Source organism: Gobio gobio, assembly GCF_949357685.1.
Source record: "Gobio gobio genome assembly, chromosome: 24".
NCBI classification, from domain to species: Eukaryota; Metazoa; Chordata; class Actinopteri; order Cypriniformes; family Gobionidae; genus Gobio; species Gobio gobio.
The window spans coordinates 42,565,664-42,590,736 of record NC_137120.1 but is presented as its reverse complement, the minus strand read 5'-3'; the positions used below and the strand labels follow the sequence as shown (position 1 = coordinate 42,590,736).

Below are 25,073 nucleotides of genomic sequence, written 5' to 3'. Positions count from 1 at the left end.
GTGAAAAGAAAAACTTTTTGCTGAGCATTATTATGCTGCATCATTATTATGCTGCATTATTTTCCTGTTTAACACTGTAAAGCTGCTTTGAAACAATCTACATTGTTAAAAGCGCTATATAAATAAAGTTGACTTGACTTGAGCGCTAGCTGTGAGATCACAATCAAAATGGGATGCCCTCATTAGTGTGACAACACATGGGTAGGCAGGGAATGAATCAAACAGGGAGTTGACCCTGAAATACATGAACAGAGGAAAATTAGTAAAGGCCAAAGTATACTTCACTTTTTAAGTGTGGCGCAAATTTCGTCACCAGATGATACTGTACATGCTGTACACGCTCCGCCGGATTTTTGTAAGCGCTTATACTTTGTACACCCGTGTCGCACATCCGCGTTTTCATGGCTGTAACTCGTGGCAAGATTGCTTAAAACTGTGCATGTGTCGAATGCCTGTGTACGCGTACAAGTCAAAATAAGTATACTTTCGGCTTAAAGGGCAATGCTTAGGTAGCTAGCTTGAAGCCAGTGGGGCTGTCGGTAAGAACAGGTCCAGTCTAGTCAATTCAGTTATACAAGTCTTTATTACACACCCAGGCAGGTATTGGTGCTTATTTGTGTGTTTTCTACAAATAAAGCGCAAAAGAAACTACGAGCATGCAAAGTCTGTAGTCAATTAAGTCATGAAATAATCAAAAAGGAGATTAAAGTTGCGTGAAAACTGTGCATACATTTGTGTGTTTATTAAATATGCATCACGTCTCTGGGATAAAATATTCTGCCATGTGAGATCACAATATAAGGCACAGCTAATATGTAATTTTTTTTTATGTAAGCACTGTGCATTTGTACTACAATAGGCGCTCGCTAAATTTGTAAAGTATACAAACAACAATGGAATGCATAAATATACATATTTAAATGCACAAAATACAATGTTGACTTCTGCCCTTATTCACATTCTTGCACATGGGGATTCAAAAGAGAACACACGTTTTTCTTTTGTACCGAGTTTAATTCAAGATAGAACTGATATAGAAAGTTCAAATTTTCAGTATTTACTTTTCCAGTTGCAAGTTTTATAAACAGTCCTTAGAGTCTAACTCAGAATTGTTGAGTTCATTGATTCAATGAAGATTGAATAACTTAGGCTATGTAGTTATCTGCATGTCTCATCCATGAAGATGCAACAAAGGATAACAAGCTATTGGGTTTTTGAGAACCAGAACCAAGCTGACTGAGCAAGTTGAACTTTAGCTATAATGTGAGCCCATTTATTAATATGCCTGGAGGTGAGGAATAATGCAAAAAATGTCAAATTCACTCAGTATTCCGTGATCTAATTCACGACTATCTCAATAACATTTAAGTACAAATTAACTGTATTCAGTTGTGTTGTTCGTAGGCACTAAATCAGTCCAGTACATTATGGTCAAACTAATTTTTATGTTGAAATAATGAAGATTTCTGTGCCACCCCAGACTGCCCGGCCACAGCTATGAAAAAAATTCTGGCTCCGCCACTGCTCACAGTTGTTATGAACGGCAAAATTAGCTATATAGACCAAAACCACTTTTTGTACTAGGCTGTAAACATATTTTCAAAGTTGGGCATTTTAACATGCGGGTGTGTGTGTGTGCGCGCGCGGGGGGGTGGGGGGGGGGGTGTGATTCATAATGCTTCGAAGCTTCATGATGCATTATTTTGAAATCGGTCATCACTATATAAGTCGTTATTTTTTTTGCGCACAAAAACTATTCTCTCCGCTTTATAAAGTTATTGTAGAACCTGCACTGTAGTGAGATGGATTGTAATGACGTCTTTAGTACCTTTTATAGGTCTTGAGAGTGTAAAGTGCATTGTGCCAATGGAGGCCTTTCCGAGCCTTCGGATTTCAGCTAAAATATCTTCATTTGTGTTCCGAAGATGAACGGAGGTCTTACGGGTGTCGAACGACATGAGGGTAAGTAATTAATGACAGAATTAATTAATTTTTGGGTGAACTAACCCTTTAACCCACCGGTTTTCTTGGGTACAATGAAGTAAGAGCTGTAGAAGCCGGACTTATTGGGAAGCTCTAGCCAGGCTTGAAAGAATTGAACCAGCGGGGTCATGCGAACCACAGACGTACCCCGGGTGGGGCAGCGAAGCGGCGTGACCGGCCCACATGTGGGAGGCGTAGCATCCCGGTATTGGTGCACGGTCATCTGCCCAGTCCTGACAGAGGAGACCAGGGAAGGACATACGTTCCACTGGGGTCTGCCTGACAGGGGTCGGGCGACAGAGGGGGATGAGAGAGGCGAGGCCATTGAGCATAGCGCACTGCCATCCACAGCCTCTGGGAGCTCAAAGATGGGGACATGAGTTCTTTCTAGGCGCTGCTGACCCCCGGGAACAAAAGATTATCCCCCGGGGGAAGGAGTGACCCTGCTATCATCTCCCGGAAAGAACTGGAACCCATCTCTGAGTTGTCCGCGCCAGGAGCGCCACTTCGCCGACCGAGGCGCCTTCCTGCGACCACCTCCACAGTGCGGCCCGGGTGAAGGCTGCTGCTTGGGCCGGGCGGAAGGGGCAGGAGCCACAAGGGGGAAAGAAGGTTGAGGCGACTGAGCAGGTGGGGCAGTATACGTTTAATGACCTTAGTCTAATTCTGGGCGGCCAAGAACTGTTGGGCGAAGTTCTCGACTGCGCCGCCGAAGAGGCCAGCCTGGGATATGGGAGCGTTGAGGAAACGGGTTCACTCAGCATCTCTCAAATCGGCCAGGTTGAGCCACAGGTGTCTCTCCTGGACCACAGCTGACCAAGGGAGCATGCGGTCACCTTCATTGCCATTGGCTGGTTTTGTAAGAACTCGAAGGTGATAGACTTCTAAGCGAAACCCCTATTCGTCAGACACGTAACTCGGAGTGACTGAACGAAAGGGAACTGTTGTTTAAATGGTGAATGTAAATGCTAATTTATTTGTATTGTAAATTTATTTTACATAATAATTGTAATTGTAAACCAGTTATGATTGTTTGTAGATTAATATTTTATCAACAATATGTGAACGTGTTCTGAAATAAATGGCCTTTTGTTTTTCTGTTTCAGTTCTAAGCAATGTTGGCAGCTGAGGAGGAGGACAGAAAACTGATTGGTCAATTCAGTTGACTCAAAGTTTATTACAAAGACGGTTTCAAGTGATGTGCTTGTTTTATGTCTTAGTTAGAATATAGGGTATAACTCAACATTTTAACTAAATGCAAAAAGCTGAATAAGCAATCAAAGCCTGACTAATCTGTGAAAATCAATGAGCAGTCAATTAATCATTCTAATACTCTTTGATTAATCGATTATCAAAATAATCTCTGATGCAGCACTACACAGGTTCACACCTGGAAGTACAGGATCAGAACTCAAACTACCTACCATATTCTCAGGCATGCATTTTTTCTTATGAAAGATTAGAGAAGATAATTGAGTGAAACGTTTTCCACATGAATGGCAGTGATACGGCTTCTCTCCGGTGTGGATCCTCTCATGTATCTTCAGATATATTGACCGTTTGAATCTCTTGTCACAGTGTGAACACTTGTAAGGTTTTTCTTTAGTGTGAACGGTCTGGTGCACTTTCAGTTCACTATCTGTGAAAAAACTCTTCCCACACTCCGAGCAAACATGATCCTTCACACCGGTGTGTCTTTTCTGGTGTGATTTTAAATTATCCATCTGACTAAAACTCTTTCCACACAAAGAACAGACGTAAGGCTTCTCCTTTGTATGAACTTTCAGGTGGTCCTTCAGGAAATCTGCCCTAAAAAAGTTTTTACTGCACTGGTCACTGTTATATAGTCTTTCTCTTGAAAAAGTACACAGATGAAGTTTATAAACACTTGATTTTCTGAAACTCTTCCCACATTGATCACATGTGTACGGCTTCACTCCAGCGTGCCTTTTAATGTGTACGTTAAGGTTTCCTTTATGTGTGAAACTCTTCCCGCACTGATCACATTTGTGCGGCTTCACTCCTGTGTGGATTTTCATGTGTTCATTAAGGTTTCCTTTTTGTGTGAAACTCTTCCCACACTGATCACATTTGTGTGGCTTCTCTCCGGTGTGGATCTTCATGTGTTCATTAAGGTGCTCTTTTCGTGTGAAACTTTTCCCGCACTGATAGCACGTGTGTGGCTTCTCTCCAGTGTGGAAACTCATGTGTTTGTAAAGAGTTACTTTATGTGCAAAACTCCTCCCACACTGATCACATGAGAACGGCTTCTCTCCCGTGTGGCTTTTCATGTGTACGTTAAGGTTTCCTTTATGTGTGAAACTCTTCCCACACTGATCACATGAGTACGGCTTCTCTCCCGTGTGGATCTTCATGTGTTCGTTAAGGTTTCCTTTTAGTGTGAAACTCTTCCCACAATGATCACATGTGTGTGGCTTCTCTCCAGTGTGGATCCTTTCATGTATTTTCAGATATACTGACTGTTTAAATCTCTTGTCACAGTGTGAACACTTGTAAGGGGTTTCTGTAGTGTGAACTATCTGGTGCACTTTCAGTGCACTATCAGTAAAAAACGTCTTCCCACACTCAGAGCAAATACGATCCTTCACACCGCTGTGTCTTTTCTGGTGTATTTTTAATGCACCCATCTGACTAAAACTCTTTCCACATAAATAACAGACGTAAGGCTTCTCCTTTGTATGAACTTTCAGGTGGTCCTTCAGGAAATCTGGCCTAAAAAACTTCTTACCGCATTGATCACAGTTGTATAGTCTTTCTCTAGAATGAGTAAGCAAATGTACTTTAAAAACACTTGATTTTCGGAAACTCTTCCCACACTGATCACATGAGTACGGCTTCTCTCCGGTGTGGATTCTCATGTGATCATTAAGGTGTCTTTTTTGTGTGAAACTTTTCCCACATTGGTCACATGTGTGCGGCTTCACTCCAGTGTGGATTCTCATGTGATCATTAAGGTTTTCTTTTCGTTTGAAACTCTTTCCACACTGGTCACATGTATGTGGCTTTTCCCCAGTGTGAATTTTCATGTGTTCATTAAGAGTTGCCTTATGCGCAAAACTCTTCCCACACTGATCACACGCGTGCGGCTTCTCTCCAGTGTGGCTTTTCATGTGTACGTTAAGGTTTCCTTTATGTGTGAAACTCTTCCAACACTGATTACAGGTGAATGGCTTCTCTCCGGTGTGGATTTTCATGTGTACGTTCAGGTTTCCTTTTTGCATGAAACTCCTCCCACACTGATCACATGTGAATGGTTTCTCCCCCATGTGTACATTAAGGTTGCCCTTTTGCGTGAAAATCTTCCCGGACTGATCACATGTGAGGAGCTTCTCTCTTGTGTGGCTTTTCATGTGTTTGTTAAGATTTCCTTTTTGTGTGAAACTCTTCCCACATTGATTACATTTGTGTGGCTTCTCTCCAGTGTGGATTCTCATGTGATCCTTAAGGGTTCCTTTTTGTGTGAAACTCTTCCCGCACTGATCACATGTATGTGGTTTTTCTCCTGTGTGGATTTTAATATGTTCATTAAGGTGCTCTTTTCGTGTGAAGCTCCTCTCACATTGATCACATGTGTACGGCTTCACTCCGGTGTGGATCCTCATGTGATCATTAAGGTTTCCTTTCTGTGCGAAACTCTTCCCACACTGGTCACAAGCGAATGGCTTCACTCCAGTGTGGGTTCTTATGTGATCCTTAAGGGTTCCTTTCTGTGTGAAACTCTTCCCACACTGATCACATGTGTGCGGTTTCTCTCCAGTGTGGATTTTCATGTGTTCATTAAGGGATGCTTTATGCGCAAAACTCTTCCCGCACTGGTCACACGTGTACGGCTTCTCTCCAATGTGGCTTTTCATGTGTTCATTAAGGATTCCTTTTTCTGCAAAACTATTCCCAGACTGGTCACATGTGTCCGGCTTCTCTTCAGTGTGGATTTTCATATGTTTGTTAAGGTTTCCTTTTTGTGAGAAATTCTTCCCACACTGATCACATGAATACGGTTTCTCTCCAGTGTGGATCCTCATGTGTTCGTTAAGGATTACTTTTTGTCTGAAACTCTTTCCGCACTGATCACATGTGTGCGGCTTCTCTCCAGTGTGGATTGACATATGTTTGTTAAGGTTTCCTTTTTGTGTGAAATTCTTCCCACACTGATTGCATGTGTACGGCTTCTCTCCAGTGTGGATCCTCATGTGTTCGTTAAAGGTTCCTTTTTGTGTGAAACTCTTATCACATTGATCACATGCATACGGCTTCTCCCCAGTGTGGATTTTTAGGTGTTCATTAAGATTTCTTTTTATTGTGAAAATCTTCTCGCAGTGGTCACATGTGTACGGCTTCTCTCCGGTGTGGATCCTCATGTGTTCGTTAAGCATTACTCTTTGTCTGAAACTCTTCCCACACTGATCGCATGTGTACGGCTTCTCTCCAGTGTGGATTTTAATATGTTTGTTAAGATGTCCTTTTTGTGCAAAACTCTTCCCACATTGATCACATGTGTACGGCTTCTCTCCAGTGTGGACCCTTATGTGTTCATTAAGCATTACTTTTTGTCTGAACCTCTTCCCACATTGATCGCATGCATGCGGTTTCTCTCCAGTGTGGATTTTCATGTGCTTGTTGAGGTTTCCTTTTTGTGTGAAACTCTTCCCACATCGAGCGCAGGCATACGGCTTCTCTCCGGTGTGGATCCTCATGTGTTCACTAAGGGTTCCTTTTTGTGTGAAACTCTTCCCGCACTGATTACATGTGAAAGGCCTCTCTCCGGTGTGGATTCTCATGTGAAGTTCAAGACTTTGTTTGTATGGGAACCTTTTTCCACACTGAGGGCAAGTGAAACATATTTTGTCTCTTCTTTTCAATGAGGGACTCAATGATTTTTCTTCAGTTTTGACATGATGCTTCTCCCCCACTTCAATCTCCATGTTCTCTTCTATCAGGTCTAAAATTAAAGTAAAAAAAATATTATCATTTTGATGCATTCATTTGAATTTGGTACATTTTTCATCCAATTATTATTTTTAAAACATAACAGGCACAGTTTATGTGTTCAACAAAAGTAAAGCCAAAATGGAGAAACTAATGTGACAAACTAAGTGCACCCTAAGATTCAAACCGAAATCCGTTTTATTTTTTTCACAAATTCCATTTAATTTTTTCTTGAATTCTGTTTTTTCCGTTAAAATTTTTGCTAATTCCTTTTTTTTCCGTTTAAATTTTTGGGAATTCAGTTTTTTTACCCTTAACTGTTATTTAAGTCGTAAAAAAAAGTGTGTTTTTAATGTTAATATAATAAAACATAAAATAGGAATGACCTTAAATTTATTGAGGTAACAAACATCACATTTACTTTTCAGGTCAAGTACCGCAAGTACTTCAGGTCACAACAAAACATTAGTGCTGTGAATTGATCATTTAAAAAAAAGAATTAATCAAATTTTTTCTGTAATTAATCATGATGAATTGCAATTAAAATCATTGGAGTTTTTAATATTTTTATATTGTAATAATTTCAGTTACTCTCCAAATTAATTTAGAAACAATTTAAAGACAGCATATTTTAAATGTGTGTTGTAATGGCATCTTTTTATGAATGAAGGCCAGTATCACTGATATTAATGTCTATATGAAACATTGACGTTACATTACAGTATAACTGAAAGCTACCAACTTCAACATTTATTAGGCTTTAAAAAAATAACAACTTTTAATTTAATTGAACTTAAAACAATCTTTACATAAACCCATTATAATAAATGTTATATTTACCTGTGGCCTTCCCTGTCAGACAGTCTACAAAATTGAATAAAGTTATCAACACCTTTCTTAACAGCATAATTAATAAGTGAAATATAGATGAATCATCATTAAAGCTACAATCTTCTCGGTTCCCGTTTTTCTTTGAACATTAATGACAGACATTATCAGTGCTACTGTCACTTTAAGATCTACCTCTGCCGAACATGATGCGGATCAGACGCGCTGTCCCGCACATCTCATTTTCTCTCAAGTTCATTTAAGACATTATTTTCCATACAGTATATTAAAATGCATTAAAAACAATGCAAAATACAGCAAGCACTCCCCACAAGGGAACTGCTCAGCTCGGTACTGAGGGCTTAGCGTTGAGTTTCTTAACTTTTTCGCAGACAAAAGCAGAACCGTGGTGAGCCGCTTCGCCATACTTTCATTGTTTTGAAGGGGGAGCTGAAATGACGGGAGGGGTCCAGATTTGTCCAAATTTGCTTCCCCTGGTCTGCATTTTCCCCAGACATACATTATTATCCCACACAAAACCGCATTTCATTCCAAATATGTAAAATTCCGGGAAATTCTGCGTTAACGATTCCGTGATCGTGGAAATCATAGGGCCCTATAACAGCCATTCTGTTGTAAACTTGCTGGTGTGCTTGGGATCATTGTCCTGTTGCATGACCCAATTACGGTCAAGCTTTAGCTGTCGGACAGATGGCCTCAAATTTGACTCTAGAATACTGTGTTATGTTATACAGAGGAGTTCATGGTGGACTCAATGACCGCAAGGCGCCCAAATCATGTGGCTGCAAAACAAGCCCAAATCATCACAGTGCTTGACCGCTGGTATGAGGTGTTTGTGCTGATATGCTGTGTTTGGTTTTCGACAAAAGCAATGGCATTACGGCCAAACATGTCCACTTTGGTCTTGTCTGTCCAAAGGAAGTCTTGGTTTGTTCAGATGCAACTTTGCAAACCTAAGCTGTACTGCCATGCTCTTTTTAGAGAGAGGAACAGCTCTACCTTTCATTTCAACCAGATGATCCCACAGTAAAAACATCACCTCAACCAGGCAAAGACTGAGCTTCTCGTCTTCCCTGCCAATCCATCTATACAGCATGATTTCACCATCCAGATAGGTACATAATCAACTACCCCATGGTCAGCCAGAAATCTTGGGAGTAATTTTTGAGGACCAACTGACCTTCAAAGACCACATTGCAAAGACAGCTCGGTCATGCAGATTTGCCCTACACAACATCAGGAAGATTAGGCATTTCCTAATTGAGCATGCAAAACAACTTCTCATCCAGGCCCTGGTCCTTTCTAGGCTTGACTATTGCAATGCACTTCGGGCCGGACTACCAATTTTGCACAATCAAACCTCTGCAAATGATTCAGAACGTTCCAGCACGTCCTGTCTTCAACGAGACTGATAAGGGCCTACAGCACACATCTCTATCTCTCTGTACTGGCAACCGCTTGCTGCTTGCATCAAGTTCAAAATATACTTGCTTATCGATCTACCACAGGCTCAGCATTCTCCTACTTCCACTGGCTCTTACGAGACTACATCCCTACCAGAAGCCTACGATCGGTAAATAAGCGACGACTCATGGTACCATCACAGAGAGGCACAAAATCACTATCCAGAACATTTTCGTTCCCTGATCCTTGCTGGTGGAATGAACTCCCCGCCTTCATCCAGAAGGCAGAATCCCTGACAACAATCAAAAGACAGCTGAAAACTCATCTCTTCAGTGCGCACTTTACCTCATCTAAAAAAATAACTTTCATTTAAACCCTCCCTATTCTAGCTTATGCTACTCGAAGCAATGTCTGAAACTTAGAATTTTTAGCACTTCTTGTGTTTGTTTACCTCTGCACAGTGAATCGCTTGCTGTATTCCTCATCTGGATAAAAGCGTCTGCAAAATGATTAAATGTAAATGTTGGAAAGGCTTTCTCCTGGCAACCCTTCCAAAGAAGCTATACTCGTTCAGTCTTTTTCTAATTGTACTGTCATGAACTTTAAAATTGAACATGCTAACTGAGGCCTGTAGAGTCTGATATGTAGCTCTTGGGGTTTTTTTACTTAATTTGCTGACCACTCCTGGGAAGATTAGCAACTGTCTTGAATGTTTTCCACTTGCGAATAATCTTCCTCACTATAGAATGATGGACTTCAAAATGTTTGGAAATGGCCTAGTAACCCTTCCTAGATCGATTGGCAGCAACAATTGCTTCTCTAAGGTCTGAGGTCTTTCCTCCTTGGCATTGTTAAAGGGTAACTCAACCCCTGGTCAGAGCCTAACTCCACCCACTGGCAATATTTGAAAAATGCTGGAAAAGTGGGCAAAGCCCAGTGGAGACAGAGGGGACGAACCTGAGACTAGAGGTCTTCACGGAGCCCCCGAGACCCGTGGACCCGACCCGGGACCCGTACGGGTTCGGGTCTATATTTTAAATGATCAGCCGGGTCCGGGTCGGGTCCCAATCTATTACTACGGGTCCCGGGTCTGTTTAACATTGTGTGCAAAACCCGAGTCGATCCGGACTCGGAGAACACCTGCCCGTGATCAGAGTCAGTCAGCACTGCTTGTGTGTTTTTTGTAACTTGCAACTGTAAAATTAGGATAAGAAAAGTGTGAGCCGGGAAATAAGGTTTAAAAAAAAGAAAGAAGAAAAACACGAGCGATCTCTCTCTCTCTTGCTCGCTCGCCTCACGCGCTCGCTCTCTCTCTCTCTCTCGCTCGCTCGCTCTCTCTGCAAGCGCACGGTAATAATAATGGTTACCTTCATGAGTGATGTGTGAAAAAAGCTAAAAAACAACGAATATAAAGAAGTTAAACCCACGGGCACCTCTTCTGTCCGGGCATCCTTCATGCATATTGTGGACAAACATGAGAAAAAAGTAAGTGCTGTCTACGTGTGACGCACTGTTGAAGTTTGATTTGAAATTATATTTAAATAATATATTTAAAATCAGCAACAAAATCTCAGTTGAACTGTCACAAATGTTTTCTATGATGCTCAAATTGCGTAAAAAAGCTCATATTTCAGGTTGCTCCAGCCACCGCGCATGTGCGCAGTATCAAGCGCGTGTCATTTCTATGGCAACCCGAGCTTCCGCTGTGATTGACTTTAATAATAATATGAATGAACCGTCTTATTTCTTAAAGTTTTGGTGGTCAGGCTCGCTCACAGAGATTATAGCATATAAATAATGCGGACGTCAGCGGCCACCGAACGAGCAATCGCTATTATAGTTCAAAAAGGCAAACAGTCAAAGTTATTATGCGAGTTAACTAGAGTCGAAATGCAAATCTGCAAAGACGCATTTGTCATCCGTCACCGTGACATAAAGTGGACTTTTAAAGCTGAAATGATGAGTGAATTAAGCATGCTTGGAATAACAAGAGAGGAATAACATGGATTTAACTTTTTGGCAAGGATGTAATGCATCACAAGTAACGTTACAAGGAAGGGAGACGACGGCTAGGTAAGACAAAAAGTTATATTTTTCATAACTTGTTTATTGACTTGTTAATATCAGTTATTGTGGAATATGTGACAGTCGGGTCCAGTCGGGTCTGTGTCTTCACGCCGGGTTCGGTTCCAGCTTTTAAATAATAGACGGGTCCAGGTCGGTTCCGGGTACTACGTTTTTGGCATTTCTCGGATCTTCACGGGTCCGGGTCCAGCTTTTGAAATAATAGACGGGTCCGGGTCGGTTCCGTTAAGCACATTACGGGTCTCTTCGGGTTCGGGTATGAATTTTTGGACCCGTGAAGACCTCTACCTGAGACCCGCAGTGCCGGATTGATTAGGGCGTGGTGAGGTCGTGCCGGGGGCGTGGGCAGTGAGCCATTGGAAGAGCCAACACATGTCATGATGGCCAACAACGTCCGATATTTGCGATTTTTAAGTGTATCGGCATCGGCCGATACAAGTCTGCTGTGTTCGCCGATATTTTTTTCCCTGCATTATTTACAGACAGGCGTCCACAGGGCAGCTCTCACCGTCTTCAAACTGTCTTGCTCTCCCTCGCGCATATGAATCAAAATCAATTGAGAATTGACACGATGGTAAAAGGTGGAAAGACTGAAGTTTCACATGGAGAATTGGGAGATTTTCTCCTGAATTACCGCTGGTGTTGCTCTACAAGAGATTAAGTTAAGTGCACCTACACTCTAAAAAATGCTGGGTTAAAAATAACCCAAGTTGGGTTGAAAATGGACTAACCCATCCATTGGGTTCTTTTAACCCAGCAAGCAATTGGGTTATTTTAAGCAAACATTTAACCCAATCACTGGGTCAAAACAACCCAATTGCTAGGTTAGTCCATATTCAACCCAACTTGGGTTATTTTTAACCTAGCATTTTTTAGAGTGTAACCATTAAATGACTAGGTTGTAAATAGTTTTAAAATTAAGTATAGTACCATCACTGTGCACTTTATTATGCTGTTTGCTTGTTGATACTGTGGGCAATAGTGTAATTATTTTATTTATGCTTAAATATTTATTTTCATAATTTATTTTCACCACTGAACTCTTTTTTTCTTGTTCTACCTCACCTGTTTTTACTATTTGTTAAATATATATATTTTTTCAGTTCAATAAATGTTCCTTTTTTAAATTGTAAATTATCATCATGATAATAGTGTCATTTTTATGATGTAAATTCAATAAATGTTCCTTTTTTAAATTGTAAATTGTAAATTATCATCATGATAATTGTGTCATTTTTATGATGTAAATAGAGGGAGCAAAAGCAGTATCGGCTCCAAATATCGGCAGCCCGTATCGGTCATCGGCTAAGGCTGATGAAAAAAAATCGGTATCGGCATTGGCGCTAAAACATCCATATCGGTCGATCCCTAATCGTTACGATGATTTATCATCACATACAACTTGACGATATGAGTATTGATACAGCTGCTTCTGTGTTGACTCCACAGCAGTAGGGATGGGCACAGAGAACCGGTATCTTTTGGGGCCGGTACATAATTGGGTCAATACCAATAAACTTAAGGACAAACGATACTGTTATCAATACTTGCGTTGTTTTATCTCAGAATTTGTACCCCGCCGAAGCCTTATTTGATCAGTTATTGTGATTTATGAGTGATGTAGATGACTGCTGTGCTTGTGCAAGGACTAAACCATTGTTTTAAGTGTGAAAATATAGCAAAAGTAACATATTCAAAAACAATGGACTAGTGACAAGGCCCCTGAAATAATCAGGCCTTAATTTTAAGCTTTCATTTAGTGATATTTTGCTAGACAAAAAGTAGGAGAAATACTAGGCGAGTGTCTCAGAGCCAGCAAAAGCTATGAAAAGAGTGACTGTTTATCTCACAGAGTAAAGGCCGGTTCACATGCGCACGTTTTTTTACAGACGTTTAACTTTTAACAAAGGGCGCCAATGTGAGTGTGCTCATTAAAAAAAAAAAACGCCTTGGGTTCGTTTTTTGTTTTGACGCGGTGCATTAAAAACTGGCCAATCAATGAAATCTGCACTTTTGTTTACATCGGCTGTACACTCGTCAATGTGGGATTGAATGAGTGCACTCAGTACCGTCCACTATGGTTTCGGACACCACTTCAAATGGCTGTCCCCTCAAATAATGCCCTATTTAAGGGTATAGGGGGCAATTTCGGATTCAGCCAAAGGAGAAGATGAGCTGCTAATGTTGCTTGCCAGGTAGCAAAAAGTGTGTGAATGGTTTTGGTAAGTATGTAAATCCTGTCTCTCTTCTTCTTCTGCGTGACAAGCGAGTGTCAGAAGCGTAAAGTGGAGCAGCGCCACCTTGTGTTCTGGGAGCGCCATCATCTACTGAATGTGCACGTTCACTCGGCGCATCTCCAGTGGAAATCGCTTGGGTGTGAACACAAAGACGTGCCGGAAAAAACGTCTCGAAAAACGCTGGTGCCTGATAATCGTCCCGGTGGCACAGGCCTTATGCTGCGTTCACACCAAACGCGAATTGAGCGTCAAAATCGCGTCTACCGCGTCTAGTTTCACGCGCGAACACTTTAAATGCATTCGCGCGTCCGCAGAGAATTGGACGCGCGTAGAAATCGAGCGTTGGAAGCGAAATTGACATGCGTTCAAGGCACTCCAGGAGAAATATGTCATAAAACACCACTCTGCCTCTTTTCATTTTCATTAAACATATATATTAAGCATTAATAGCCACACAAATGTGGTCCAGGCAACTCCTACATTATCTTCACTGCATGTATGTTTAAATATCCTTAAAATATAAAGTTATGAAACTTCTCTTTGCCCTCAGTCAAAACGATTTGGCAGACAACAAATTATAGATTCATGAGAGCAAAGCTCGGCCGTTAGATCCACACAAGACGAACCACTACAGGCCATCAGAGCCAGCGGCAGACGGCAGAAGGACTGGCCGAGGAAAGGCTGCCCTCGCCGGGGTTATGAGCACTGAGAGCCCGGTGATCGCCTGGAGCTCACAACTCCAAAAACACAAGATTATTTTTTTTAAATAGGCGCTCTCTTTATAAATAAACCACAGATTTGAGATTTAAACAACTACATTCCCACCTGAAAAAGTCTTAAAACTACATTTTGTGACACAATAGTACTATTTTTAATTTATGCAGGGTTTCTCATACACGTCACTTTACCACGTGACAGTAGCAAGCAGGCTCCTGATTGGTTAACGCGGCGCGAATTGACGCCAAAGTTCAAATTTTTCAACTCGGGCGTCAGACGCGAATTCGCTTCAAACGCGTGAATGCACAAAAGCACAATTCGCGTGTAACGCGCGTATCACGCAAGACGCTCAATTGGCGTCCAATTCGCGCCATTCGCGCGAACTGGACGCGCGAATGAGGTGGATTTGCGTCCTTCGCGCCGCCTCCAGACGCGCGTCAACACGCCTTTCCATTGACTTAACAGTGAAATCAATCGCGCCAGACGCTCTATTCGCGTTTGGTGTGAACGCAGCATTAAGATGCAGCCTGCAGAAGTGACATGAATGGTTGTTGTCCCCACTGAAACCACCTACTGGAGCCAAAGCAAAATAAAGTAAATTATCCTTTCCCAAGGTCCATATTTAACAAATATAGACTTCTGGGAATCCATACTCCGGTCTCATGAGTCAATCATCAATCATTTAGGATCTAACAGTTGCTAGAGGAAGAGTACAGTGAGAAGTGCCTGGTTCCTACAGTGAAGTTCAGTGGTAGTAAAGCTCTTATATAGGGATGTATGAGCGCTGAAGGTGTGAGGGAGTTGTGCTTTATCAGTGTGTCATGAATTCACACACCAATGTGTGATGTAATACAAAAACTTGAAACAGAAGGTGCTACTCTCTCCTTATTCCCTGCGTTGTTGGTCATTTTCCAATATGTATTCTCCCAGAGTGACATGTATTTCACCCAATCTTGAGCACCTGTGGCGTATTCTGTAGATCCTTAATTTAAACAAAATTGGCTAATTTACATATATTACGGATATTAATGACATCTATTCCTCTGTTTTTATTAAGTATATGTTTAATACATTTCAATTTTGCCATCTTTCCATGAATTGTATTAGTGATCATTAAGAAAATACATGTTTTGTATTTGTTCAGAGGGGGAGTACTCGTTTATGCACTGTACATCTGTCATATGCATGTTGTTTTCATTGTGCCGAGTTTCATTGTTAATCTCTCAGTTGATTAGTTCAGCTTTCCTCCATCCCCTGCCTGTGTGTCTCCTTGGTTACAGAAGATTAGAGTCCTTAGTTCAGGTGTGTCTTGTTAATTAGTGTCATTAGTTCCTCTTGTTTGCTGTGTGTTTAAGCCCTGTGTTTAGTCCTGTTCAGTTGCCATGTACTGGATGATCTGTTCTTGTTTTTGAAGTTCGAAAGACTCATGAGAATTTCTGTTAGTTTGATTTTGTTTGCAATAAAGCTGCATATATTGATTTTTCTTATCAGCTGCTACCAACCCCTGGCATCAAGATAACTAGCATCAGACTAGCATAAACACAGGCAAGGTCAAATTCGGAGAAGTATATCTCGGGAATGGTAGTAAATAACAAAAATCCATTCAGTCATTTCTGTGTGGCTCGGTTGAAAGATCATCTTAGCCGATTTTCATTTGCTTCCATATGGCGGACAGACAAACGGATAGGTATTGACAAATGTGTTATCATCGGAATTGGCATAAACCAAGGAACATTATGACACAGAGAAAACATATTTTGAACAATGTTTTCAAAAGTTTGCAGAAAACATATCTCTGAACACTAGGTGGCGCTGTTTAAACTGCTTCGGTAACTTTCGGTACATGCCGATTATCCCTACATTTTGTGCCGATATGTCAAATTATTTAAAAGATATTGCAATTTATGACAATATTTAAAATGTCGGACACTTGGTATATCCAATCCTGGCAAAATCGGTATCCTCAGATTCCTTGGTATGACACAAGGAATCCACAGACACCAAGATCATGATTCTGACAAACTGTTCAAAAGTTATTAGCAAAAATAGCAATTTTTCAGAACTCATGACCTGTAGGTGGTGCTGTTCCCAAATTTGGATGGACCCTCAGATCATGGTTTTGATAAAGCGTACCAATTTTCATTTAGATTGCACTGAGTTTGGCCAAGATACAGCTTCTGAACCAATTTTGGGTCAACGTTGTTAAAGGATTAGTTCACTCAAAAAAATGAAAATTCATTTTTTACTAGGGTTTTTTACTAACCTTAACCCTTCATTTTTTACATTAATTACTCACCCTCATGTCGTTCCAAACCCGTAAGACTTTCGTTTATCTTTGGAACACAAATGAAGATATTTCTGATGAAATCTGAGAGATTTCTGTCCCTAAATAGACAGCCTATGCCATTGCAACTTTAATGCTTCAAAAATTCATAAAGACATCTGGAAATTAATCCATTTGAATTGAACGCGAGTAATTAATGACAGAATTTTCATTTTTGGGCGAACTAACCCTTTAAGTTCACGACATCATAACTTTTGAACAAAGATGAATTTTAAAAAATCTGTTTGGTCATTTCTGTGCAGCTCAATCTTAAGATCATCTGAGCGGAAGAACTGGAGATTTGGTGGAGGAGTGAAAAAATGGAATACTGTACTTTTCAAAATGGCCACTACTGTAATGGGTTAATGCAAGTTGATGTGATCAACATGAACAGAGGAATCGGGTGAACTAAATTAAATTTTTCTAGAACAAAGGGTTCAAAAGTAATAACCTTTTGAAAAGTGAATTTTTGTACTGAAGGTGGCGCTACAGAGTTGGCCCAAGAGACTCTAAAATTTGTCAGAGTACTATTTATTACCATCACTACAAGTGTGCCAAATATCATAATTTTCCTATGTTCCGATGATAGGGCTGCCGTAGACGCCCATTCGGGAAGAAGTAGAATAGTGAAGGAAAACTTGCGGATACAATAGGGGCTAAAAATAATAATACATTTAAAAAAAGTGATATACATCTAGATCAGAAAACGTATGTACAGATGTGTGCATTCAGGGTTTTTGGTGGTGGCACACACACAGTAAAAAGTACCCTAGCCACGTGATCTGCGAGCCTAATACTGACAACAAATGCATTTCCCATCACTCTCACTGTCATCCTTTCTTGCCCTCTTTGCAAAAAAAGCTGTGATTTTTCCAGTGGCTTTGTAAGATAAGATCCTTCTTTGCTAGACCTGATCATTATTTTTGTATATAATTAAAACAATATTAAAAAGTAGCATTAAAAAGTATAATAGTCAATTGTCTACCATATACAATTGAATAAAATTAGCAGCTAGCTAACAACAACCTTTGTTCTGGTTCCACCTCACTCCAGTTTAAACTAAATTATTTTATAGGTAATTTACCTGAAAATACTGTGGATTATTAAGGCTACATCTAACTAACCACTCTTGCTAAATGGGGTAAGCACACTAATGTTCTCATTTCTGAGTAAATGATTTGTTATACACCGTTTCAGACAGGGACGTCTCGAGAGTTCAGTGTTGGACAGATCAGTTGTTTTAACCATTCATTAAAATGAATTGGTTCAAAGGAGTCATTAGGTCACGAAATGGATATTAACGGACATGGACATGTATAATAATCCCGGGTGTTAGGACATCACAAAAAACTTGTGTCAACACAGAAAACAATCAATGAATAGGATTTATTTTTGTTTATTGAAAGTGTGGTTTATTTATTAAGTGTAGCTGCATTGGCAAAACGCTTGTCAGAGGCGGCGACGTTAATATACAACTATAACCTGCAGAGTTCAGCTCCAACCCCAATTAAGCACACCTGAACCAGCTAATCAAGGTCTTACTAGGCTTACTAGAAACTTCTAGGCAGGTGTGATGAGGGAAGTTGGAGCTAAACTCTGCAGGACAATAGCCCTCCAGGACTGAGTTTGGACACCCCTGGTCTAGGCTTCATCTTCCAGATTGCACATCAAATAGTCTAGAGACGCATCCATGAAATACATGTTAAAGGAGCACTCCACTTTTTTTGGGCTATAATCAGCGTGTGCATACTGCTTTTTTAAATGGCGGGTGGTGTTTTGCGTGCGTTCAGCCAATCATCATACACTAAAGACACTGAAGTTCCTACTGTCCTGGGTTAGACCCTACTCTGAAGTAGGAGCTAATTTAGTCCCCTAGAACTAAAATCATTCCTAGTTCCTGCAGTGCGAACACGCCAAAAACTACCTCCACTAGTTTCTAGGGACGGTGCAAAAGCCCCTAGTATTATGACATCCGGGTTACTTATGGTTTATGTGCAGGGTTTATGTGCACTGTTAGATCTGCCTGTAACTACAACCACTGGATCTGATGAAAGTCCCCATGAGATCAAAATGAAAGTTTTTCTATAAGATAGTGTGCTCCAAAACAATGACAAAATTCATGTAGAGTAGATATAAGCATTCAAAACGTACAGTCTCTCACTTCCGCCAATATGGATCAATGATTTTGATGACATTACTCAGCTTTTTGTCTGATTTCTTGTCCAATCAAATGCTCTCTAGAATCTGAAGTGTCCCGCCCCCTTCATTATAAATAGACACTGAAGCTGCGGCTGAAATAGGTCACTTGTTCACTGTTACTATTTTCTACATGGTGAATGGCAACAATGCACTACATAGGGGATAGGGAACGATTCACACGAACCGCCGCTAGAGTCCGATGATTTATTTTATCAGCCGATATAAACCTGTCGCAGATGGGATCGGCATATATGATTTTTTTTTACAGAACATATAACGTAGTTTGTCGTATTACATAGTTAGTTTCACAAACTAGTTACGTAGTTGCTAACTAGTTTGTAAAATGCATAACTTACTGTAAAGTAGGGCTGCGCAATGTATCGTTTTAACATTGATATGGCGATGTGCACATCCACGATAGTCACATCACAGGATGTGCGATGTGAAGTATAGGGATCGTAGGTGATCATAGTAATTCCCCCGTTCAGAATGCATGTGATTTGCGAAGTTTAACCATCATCGAGTGAAAGTTAGTTCCCCGCATGTGTTTTTGAGTCCTGAACCCAAGCACAAGAGGGCTGTAAGTTGTGCTGACAACAAAATGCCCACCTCTGCGAGTATCCTCGTGAACACAGTTATGTGTTGTATTCATTTTGGATAATAAAGTTTATTGTTAAATTGTTAAATACCCTGCCTCCATTACATATCTTTGTCACATCCTTATAAGTGTTTATAATGAGGCAGGGTATTTAACAATTTAACAACGTGAAAGTTTGTTTGAAATCTTCGCAAATTAATAAAAAAGTTTTTTTTTAAAATCCTGTCCATAAGTATTCACAGCCTTTGCCATGACACTCAAAATTGAGCTCAGGTTCCCACTGATCATCCTTGAGATGTTTCTACAGCTCGACTGGAGTCCACCTGTGGTCAGTTCAGCTGATTGGACATGATGTGGAAAGGCACACACCTGTCTATATAAGGTCCCATAGGTAACAGTGCATGAGCACAAACCAAGCCATGAAGGAATCGTCTGGAGACTCCGAGACAGGATTGTATGGAGGCTCAGATCTGGGGAAGGAACATTTCTGCAGCTGAAGGGCCCAATGAGCACAGTTGCCTCCATCATTCGTAAATGAAGAAGTTTGGGAGCACTAGGACTCTTCCTAGAGCTGAGCGATCGGGGGAGAAGGGCCTTAGTCAGGGAGGTCAAGAGCCCGATGGTCACTCTGACAGAGCTCCAGCGTTTCTCTGTGGAGAGAGGAGAACCTTCCAGAAGAACAGCCATCTCTGCAGCTCTCCACCAATCAGGCCTGTGGGGGCGTGGCCAGACAGAAGACACTCTTCAGGAAAAGGCACATGACAGCCCGCCTGAGTTTGCCAAACAGCTCCTGAAGGACACTCAGATCATGAGAAACACAATTCTCTGGTCTGATGAAACAAAGACTGAACATTGAATGGAGGAAACCAGGCACCGCTCATCTCCTGGCCAATCCCATCCCTACAGTGATCATGGTGGGGCAGCTCATGCTGTGGGATGTGTTTCAGCCGCAAGAACTGGGACACTAGTCAGGATCAGGGAAAGATGAATCCTTGATGAAGACCTGCTCCAGAGCGTTCTGGACCTCAGACTGGGGTGAAGGTTCATCTTCCAACAGGACACTGACCAGGCTCAGCCAAGAGAACACAGGAGTGGCTCCGGGACGACTCTGTGAATGTCCTTGAGTGGCCCAGCCGGAGCCCAGACCTGAACCCGATTGAACATCTCTGGAGATCTGAACATGGCCGACGCTCCCCATCCAACCTGATGGAGCTTGAGAGGTCCTGCACAGAAGAATGGGAGAAACTGCCCAAACATAGTGAGCCGAGCTTTAGCATCAAACTCAGAAACACCTGAGGCTGTGATTGAGCCAAAAGGTGCTTCAACATAGAGTTGAGCAAAGGCTGTGATTACTTATGGACATGTGAATTTTTGTTTGTGTTTTATTTTTAATAAATTTGCAAAGATTTCAAAAAAACTTCTTTCATGTCATCATTATGGGGTACTTTTGTAGAATCGAGGGGAAAAAATTATGAATTTAATCCATTTTGAAATAAGGCTGTAACATAACAAAATGTGGAAAAAGTGAAGTATACAGACTCTATACAGTACCAGTCAAAAGTTTGGACACACCAATGGGAAAGTGTGTCCAAACTCTTTAGCTGTACTGTACAATAATATACACATACCGGATATATCAATATCAAAAACATTTTTACTCCATAATATCGGTATTGGCATCTGCCATCAAAAAAATCCATCTGAATTCTGCACAGAATGCTGTATTTCAAAGCGATATGGGGGAGATTAGGAGAAAAGGTTAGATAGACTCAGCATTACTGACGAGTAGAAGAGATAACGCCAGTGCCATGCAATTACAAATCTCAGCATGATTATGTTCACTGTTTTGCTTTAGTTGCAGCTATTAAATCTAAAAGGGGAATCTATTAGCCTGGGGCTGTCTTAAGATGCAAATGCGACTTCGCCAAGCTCAACGGCTCTGGCCGAGTTGTGATATATAAACAAAACTAGCCTAGAAATCGAGACGCACCCTAGCGGCAGCAAATCTAATTTGCACATACGCCTATATTGCAATCATTCGCGAACATGTCACTTGCGTGTTACAAACGGAAACTGGAGAAATGAGGGAAGAGACGAGATACGCTAAAGGCAATGAAGAGCCGCTTTCCTGCGTGAGCTGAAGTTGCGCGAGCTTACCTCTCCGCGCCCTGCACAAGTGTAGATGTGAGCGTTTGTTCAGCTCCGCTTCTCACGTGTTGGATCGGATGAGAACGAAACAGACTAACTTGTGACAAAGCCGAAATACTTCTTTCTGTAGCCTAAAGAAGAACATGCTGCACTTTTGAAATGAAATACTATCAGTTCTGTAGCCTATAGGATGATCATTTATATTTGGTAACACTTTAGAATAATGGTCATTAGTTAACATTAGTTAACTACATTAGTTAACATTAACTAATAATGAACTGCACTTATAAAGCGTTTATTAATCTTTGTTAATGTTAGTTTCAACATTTACTAATGCATTATTAAAATCTTGTTAACATTAGTTAATGCTCTGTGAACTAACATGAACAAACCATGAACAGCTGTATTTATATTAACTAACGTTAACAAAGATGAACAAATACAGTAACAAATGCACTGCTCATAGTTAGTTCATGTTAGTTAATACATTAACTAATGTTAACTAATGACCATTATTCTAAAGTGTTACCTTTTATTTGACCTTAAAATTACATTGACTTAATTTGATTTAAAAAGCACCTGCTGTAGCATCTTAGTTTTTTTCGTTGCACTAAACATTATTTGATTTAACATTTTGGAACAATTATATACTTTGGTTTTATTTAATTTCACGGGTAAAGACTTTTTTTCTTTACACTGAATTTAAAAACCAATGCTGATTTAAGTAACATCGTTGTTTGGATTGCAGAATATGCAGTTGTTGCCTTTAATTTCACCTTTCAGCCTTTTCATTTCTAATTAAATTTCCTGTTAATTTCAGATTGCGGACTTGTTTTCATTAGCCAAAAGCCAATGTATCCTGTTAAATACCAAATAAACATCTTGATCATGTATACTTTCATTCTTTTATTGTGTAAAAAAAAAAAAAATCGGAAATCGGTATCGGCCAGTTTTCTTGAAAAAAATCGGTATCGGAATCGGCCATGTAAAATCATGATCGGTGCATCACTATTTATAACTTATTGAAGAATCAAGAACACCAACCTCTTTGTTCTTCAGTCTCTTCCTCCTTTATTCTGAAGGGTTCTAGATAACATCGTTGTTCTTCCGTATCTTCTTGTTTTATTCTGAAGGGTTCTGGATCACCACTTTGTTCTTCGGTATCTTCCTGCTTTATTCTGAAGGGTTCTGGACCACCTCTTTGTTCTTCAGTATCTTCCTGCTTTATTCTGAAGGGTTCTGGACCACATCTATGATCTTCAGTGTCTTCCTGCTTTATTCTGAAGGGTTCTGGATCATTCATGTTTTCAATGTTCAGCTCTGTCTTCTTCACTCAGAGACTGATGGGAATATTCCAGCATTTATTGGTGAACTGCTGTGGGAGGAGCTTCACTGTGGGAGGAGCTTCAGATCTACAAAAATAAAAAATAAATCAGTTATCAAATTGATGGTTTCATTAATTCACACATTTAAAGCATTTTGTTTCTGTTTATCTATCCAATCAAAATATAAAGTTATTTCACAAGTACATTCACAAATGTACATATTAACATTATTATTTATTTTAGACAAGAAGAGGCTTTGCAGTTGTTAGTTGTGACACTCCCTCTTATTAAGTCTTATCAGGGAGATTTCCTTAGTTCATAACTACCATACAGCACCATACGAAATTAAATATAGCTCAATTTACAACTAGTCATTGCATTGACATGTAGACACATTTTTTTTTTTTAAATAAAAGATAGTTTTTTTTGCTAGGGATAGAAATGGCTCTTTCAATAAAATGAAAGCATGAGAAAGCAATACCTTAATTCCCAATGTCCTTCACGTTCACGTACATTTACAGATTTACCTCTTGTGGTAGATTTAAATCAACAACCGGTGAAAAGCCTCTTCATGTCATCAATAGATATTAGCCTAATGTTAAAAATAGATTAACCCACAAACAAAAGATAAATCGAGATCGATTAATTACCCTCACAGTTCATACTTTGACTTTTGATCATTCAGTAACAATAGCATTATGGCTCCAAACATCGAAACAATCAAACTGACGAACATCTCAGGTTTTAATGAATTTAACATTAGCTCCAACATCGGTGCCTGCTAGGCTAAATGTTTATTTCAGTCAGCAGACGTCAGAAAAGAAGTGCAATTACTGTGCCAGATGGATACAATACATAAATGACCCTGTAAAATATAGCTAAAAACAAGCTGTGTTTGACATTTGTATATATACAAAGCACCGTGAGCCGCTTACCTCACCTCACCTCACGGACCGCTGATTGTTGACGCAAGCGCTGACGTCATCACGCACGGCCAACGTCAACATTACATTTTTTACTTTACATCTAGAAAACAACACAACAAACGAAATTAACAGCACGGACTGTAATTTAAACCGAGGGTTTGATCTCAGCTGCACTCTTTCTGTTGCTTGTAGATGTTATGAGATGGAGAAAGAGTGTAGTTCAAGAAACAGAGTGTGTTAGAAAAACAATAATTTTGGGTCATTCGCTATAGGCTACTGTATATATCAAAACAGTGATGTGGACAGACATCTCATTCGATCCAAGTCATGAAAAGTAAAATAAATAAATAAGATAAAATGTAAAAGGGCCAAAAATCATTTCTACTTCTTGGCTTTGTGATTTTCCACCACAACTGGATAAAAAATTGGTTTAAGTAAGTCATAATAATGAGAAACGTTATCATAATTATGAGAAGTATCTCATTAAATTGAGAAACCTCATAATAATGTCATGTCATATCTGTGTATGGTCTTTTGTTGCTCTTATTTTATGTATGAACACTTTAACACAGAAGGGTGATCGATTTCAAACATAGAAGAAGAGAAAGCACACGTACAAGATGTCTGTTAAATAGCGCATCATGTTGTGTACAGACATCTCATGCCCATAGGCAGAGGTCGAACAAACCACCCCTAACTGCCAAAGGTCCAGAATTTAAGTCCGTTTTTTGTAATAAACAAGTGTCATTTTAAGTAATGACGGCCAATAATTTGAATCCGGACCTCTGTATTTTTCTGATGTGTAGGCTATAAATGTTGTGAAATAATTACCTATACTAGTATTACTTTAGTTTTATAAGCTGTCATGTTCATGCAACACAAACGACGCAGAAGTATAAATTGGGCTTTAGGGTGGCCATCCTTCCACAAGCTGAACGTATCTTCCGATTATAATAAAGTATTTGTTCAACCATATAAAACCCTTTCTGTTTTCATTCTTTTAAAGTTTATTGTAACTGATAATAACAATAATTGTGTAACCGTATATTGTGAAACTGTAAAACTTTCAGACAATTATTATAGTGAAAATCTCATTCCAATGCTACTCTAATCGTGCTAAAAACTCATCTGGGCTGCGTTCAGCCCCAACCAAGCGTGATTTAAACTAAATCTGTGGTGCGTTGAACACCATGTTCTGATAACCCAAGAGTTGCTGCTATGGCAGCTGAGAAGGCCATTCTTTGTGTTCTTTTTGATTAATTTTAAGAGCCTGATGAAATCGATATAAATACGAGTTTATTACTGCAAAATACATACAGTCACTGCCCTTGC

The 25,073-nt window shown here is 40.1% G+C and overlaps 1 protein-coding gene across 2 annotated transcripts; it reads right to left on the bottom strand.

Moving 5' to 3' along the window:
* Nucleotides 1-572: 572 nt before the first annotated feature.
* On the bottom strand, nucleotides 573-23,792 carry LOC307120892 (uncharacterized protein). 2 transcript variants are annotated; one of them, XM_079808122.1, is made up of 4 exons: nucleotides 23,751-23,790; nucleotides 22,739-22,902; nucleotides 22,535-22,687; nucleotides 573-6,943 (listed from the first exon to the last, which is right to left on the bottom strand). In XM_079808122.1, the coding sequence occupies exons 2-4, from the start codon at nucleotides 22,791-22,793 to the stop codon at nucleotides 3,324-3,326; spliced, it is 3,828 nt and encodes a 1,275-aa protein (XP_079664248.1). In that variant the 5' UTR covers nucleotides 22,794-22,902; nucleotides 23,751-23,790; the 3' UTR covers nucleotides 573-3,323. The 2 variants fall into 2 exon arrangements, with proteins under 2 accessions (XP_079664248.1, XP_079664247.1); XM_079808121.1 differs by having other exon boundaries at nucleotides 22,535-22,902; nucleotides 23,751-23,792.
* Nucleotides 23,793-25,073: the final 1,281 nt, after the last annotated feature.

Coding starts and splice junctions, on each gene's coding strand:
- LOC307120892 (XM_079808121.1), bottom strand. CDS start 22,793: ATGAATGATCCAGAACCCTTCAGAATAAAGCAGGAAGACACTGAAGAT. Junction 6,944..22,534: donor AGAGACTGAAGAACAAAGAG/GTTGGTGTTCTT, acceptor CTTTAATTTTAG/ACCTGATAGAAGAGAACATG.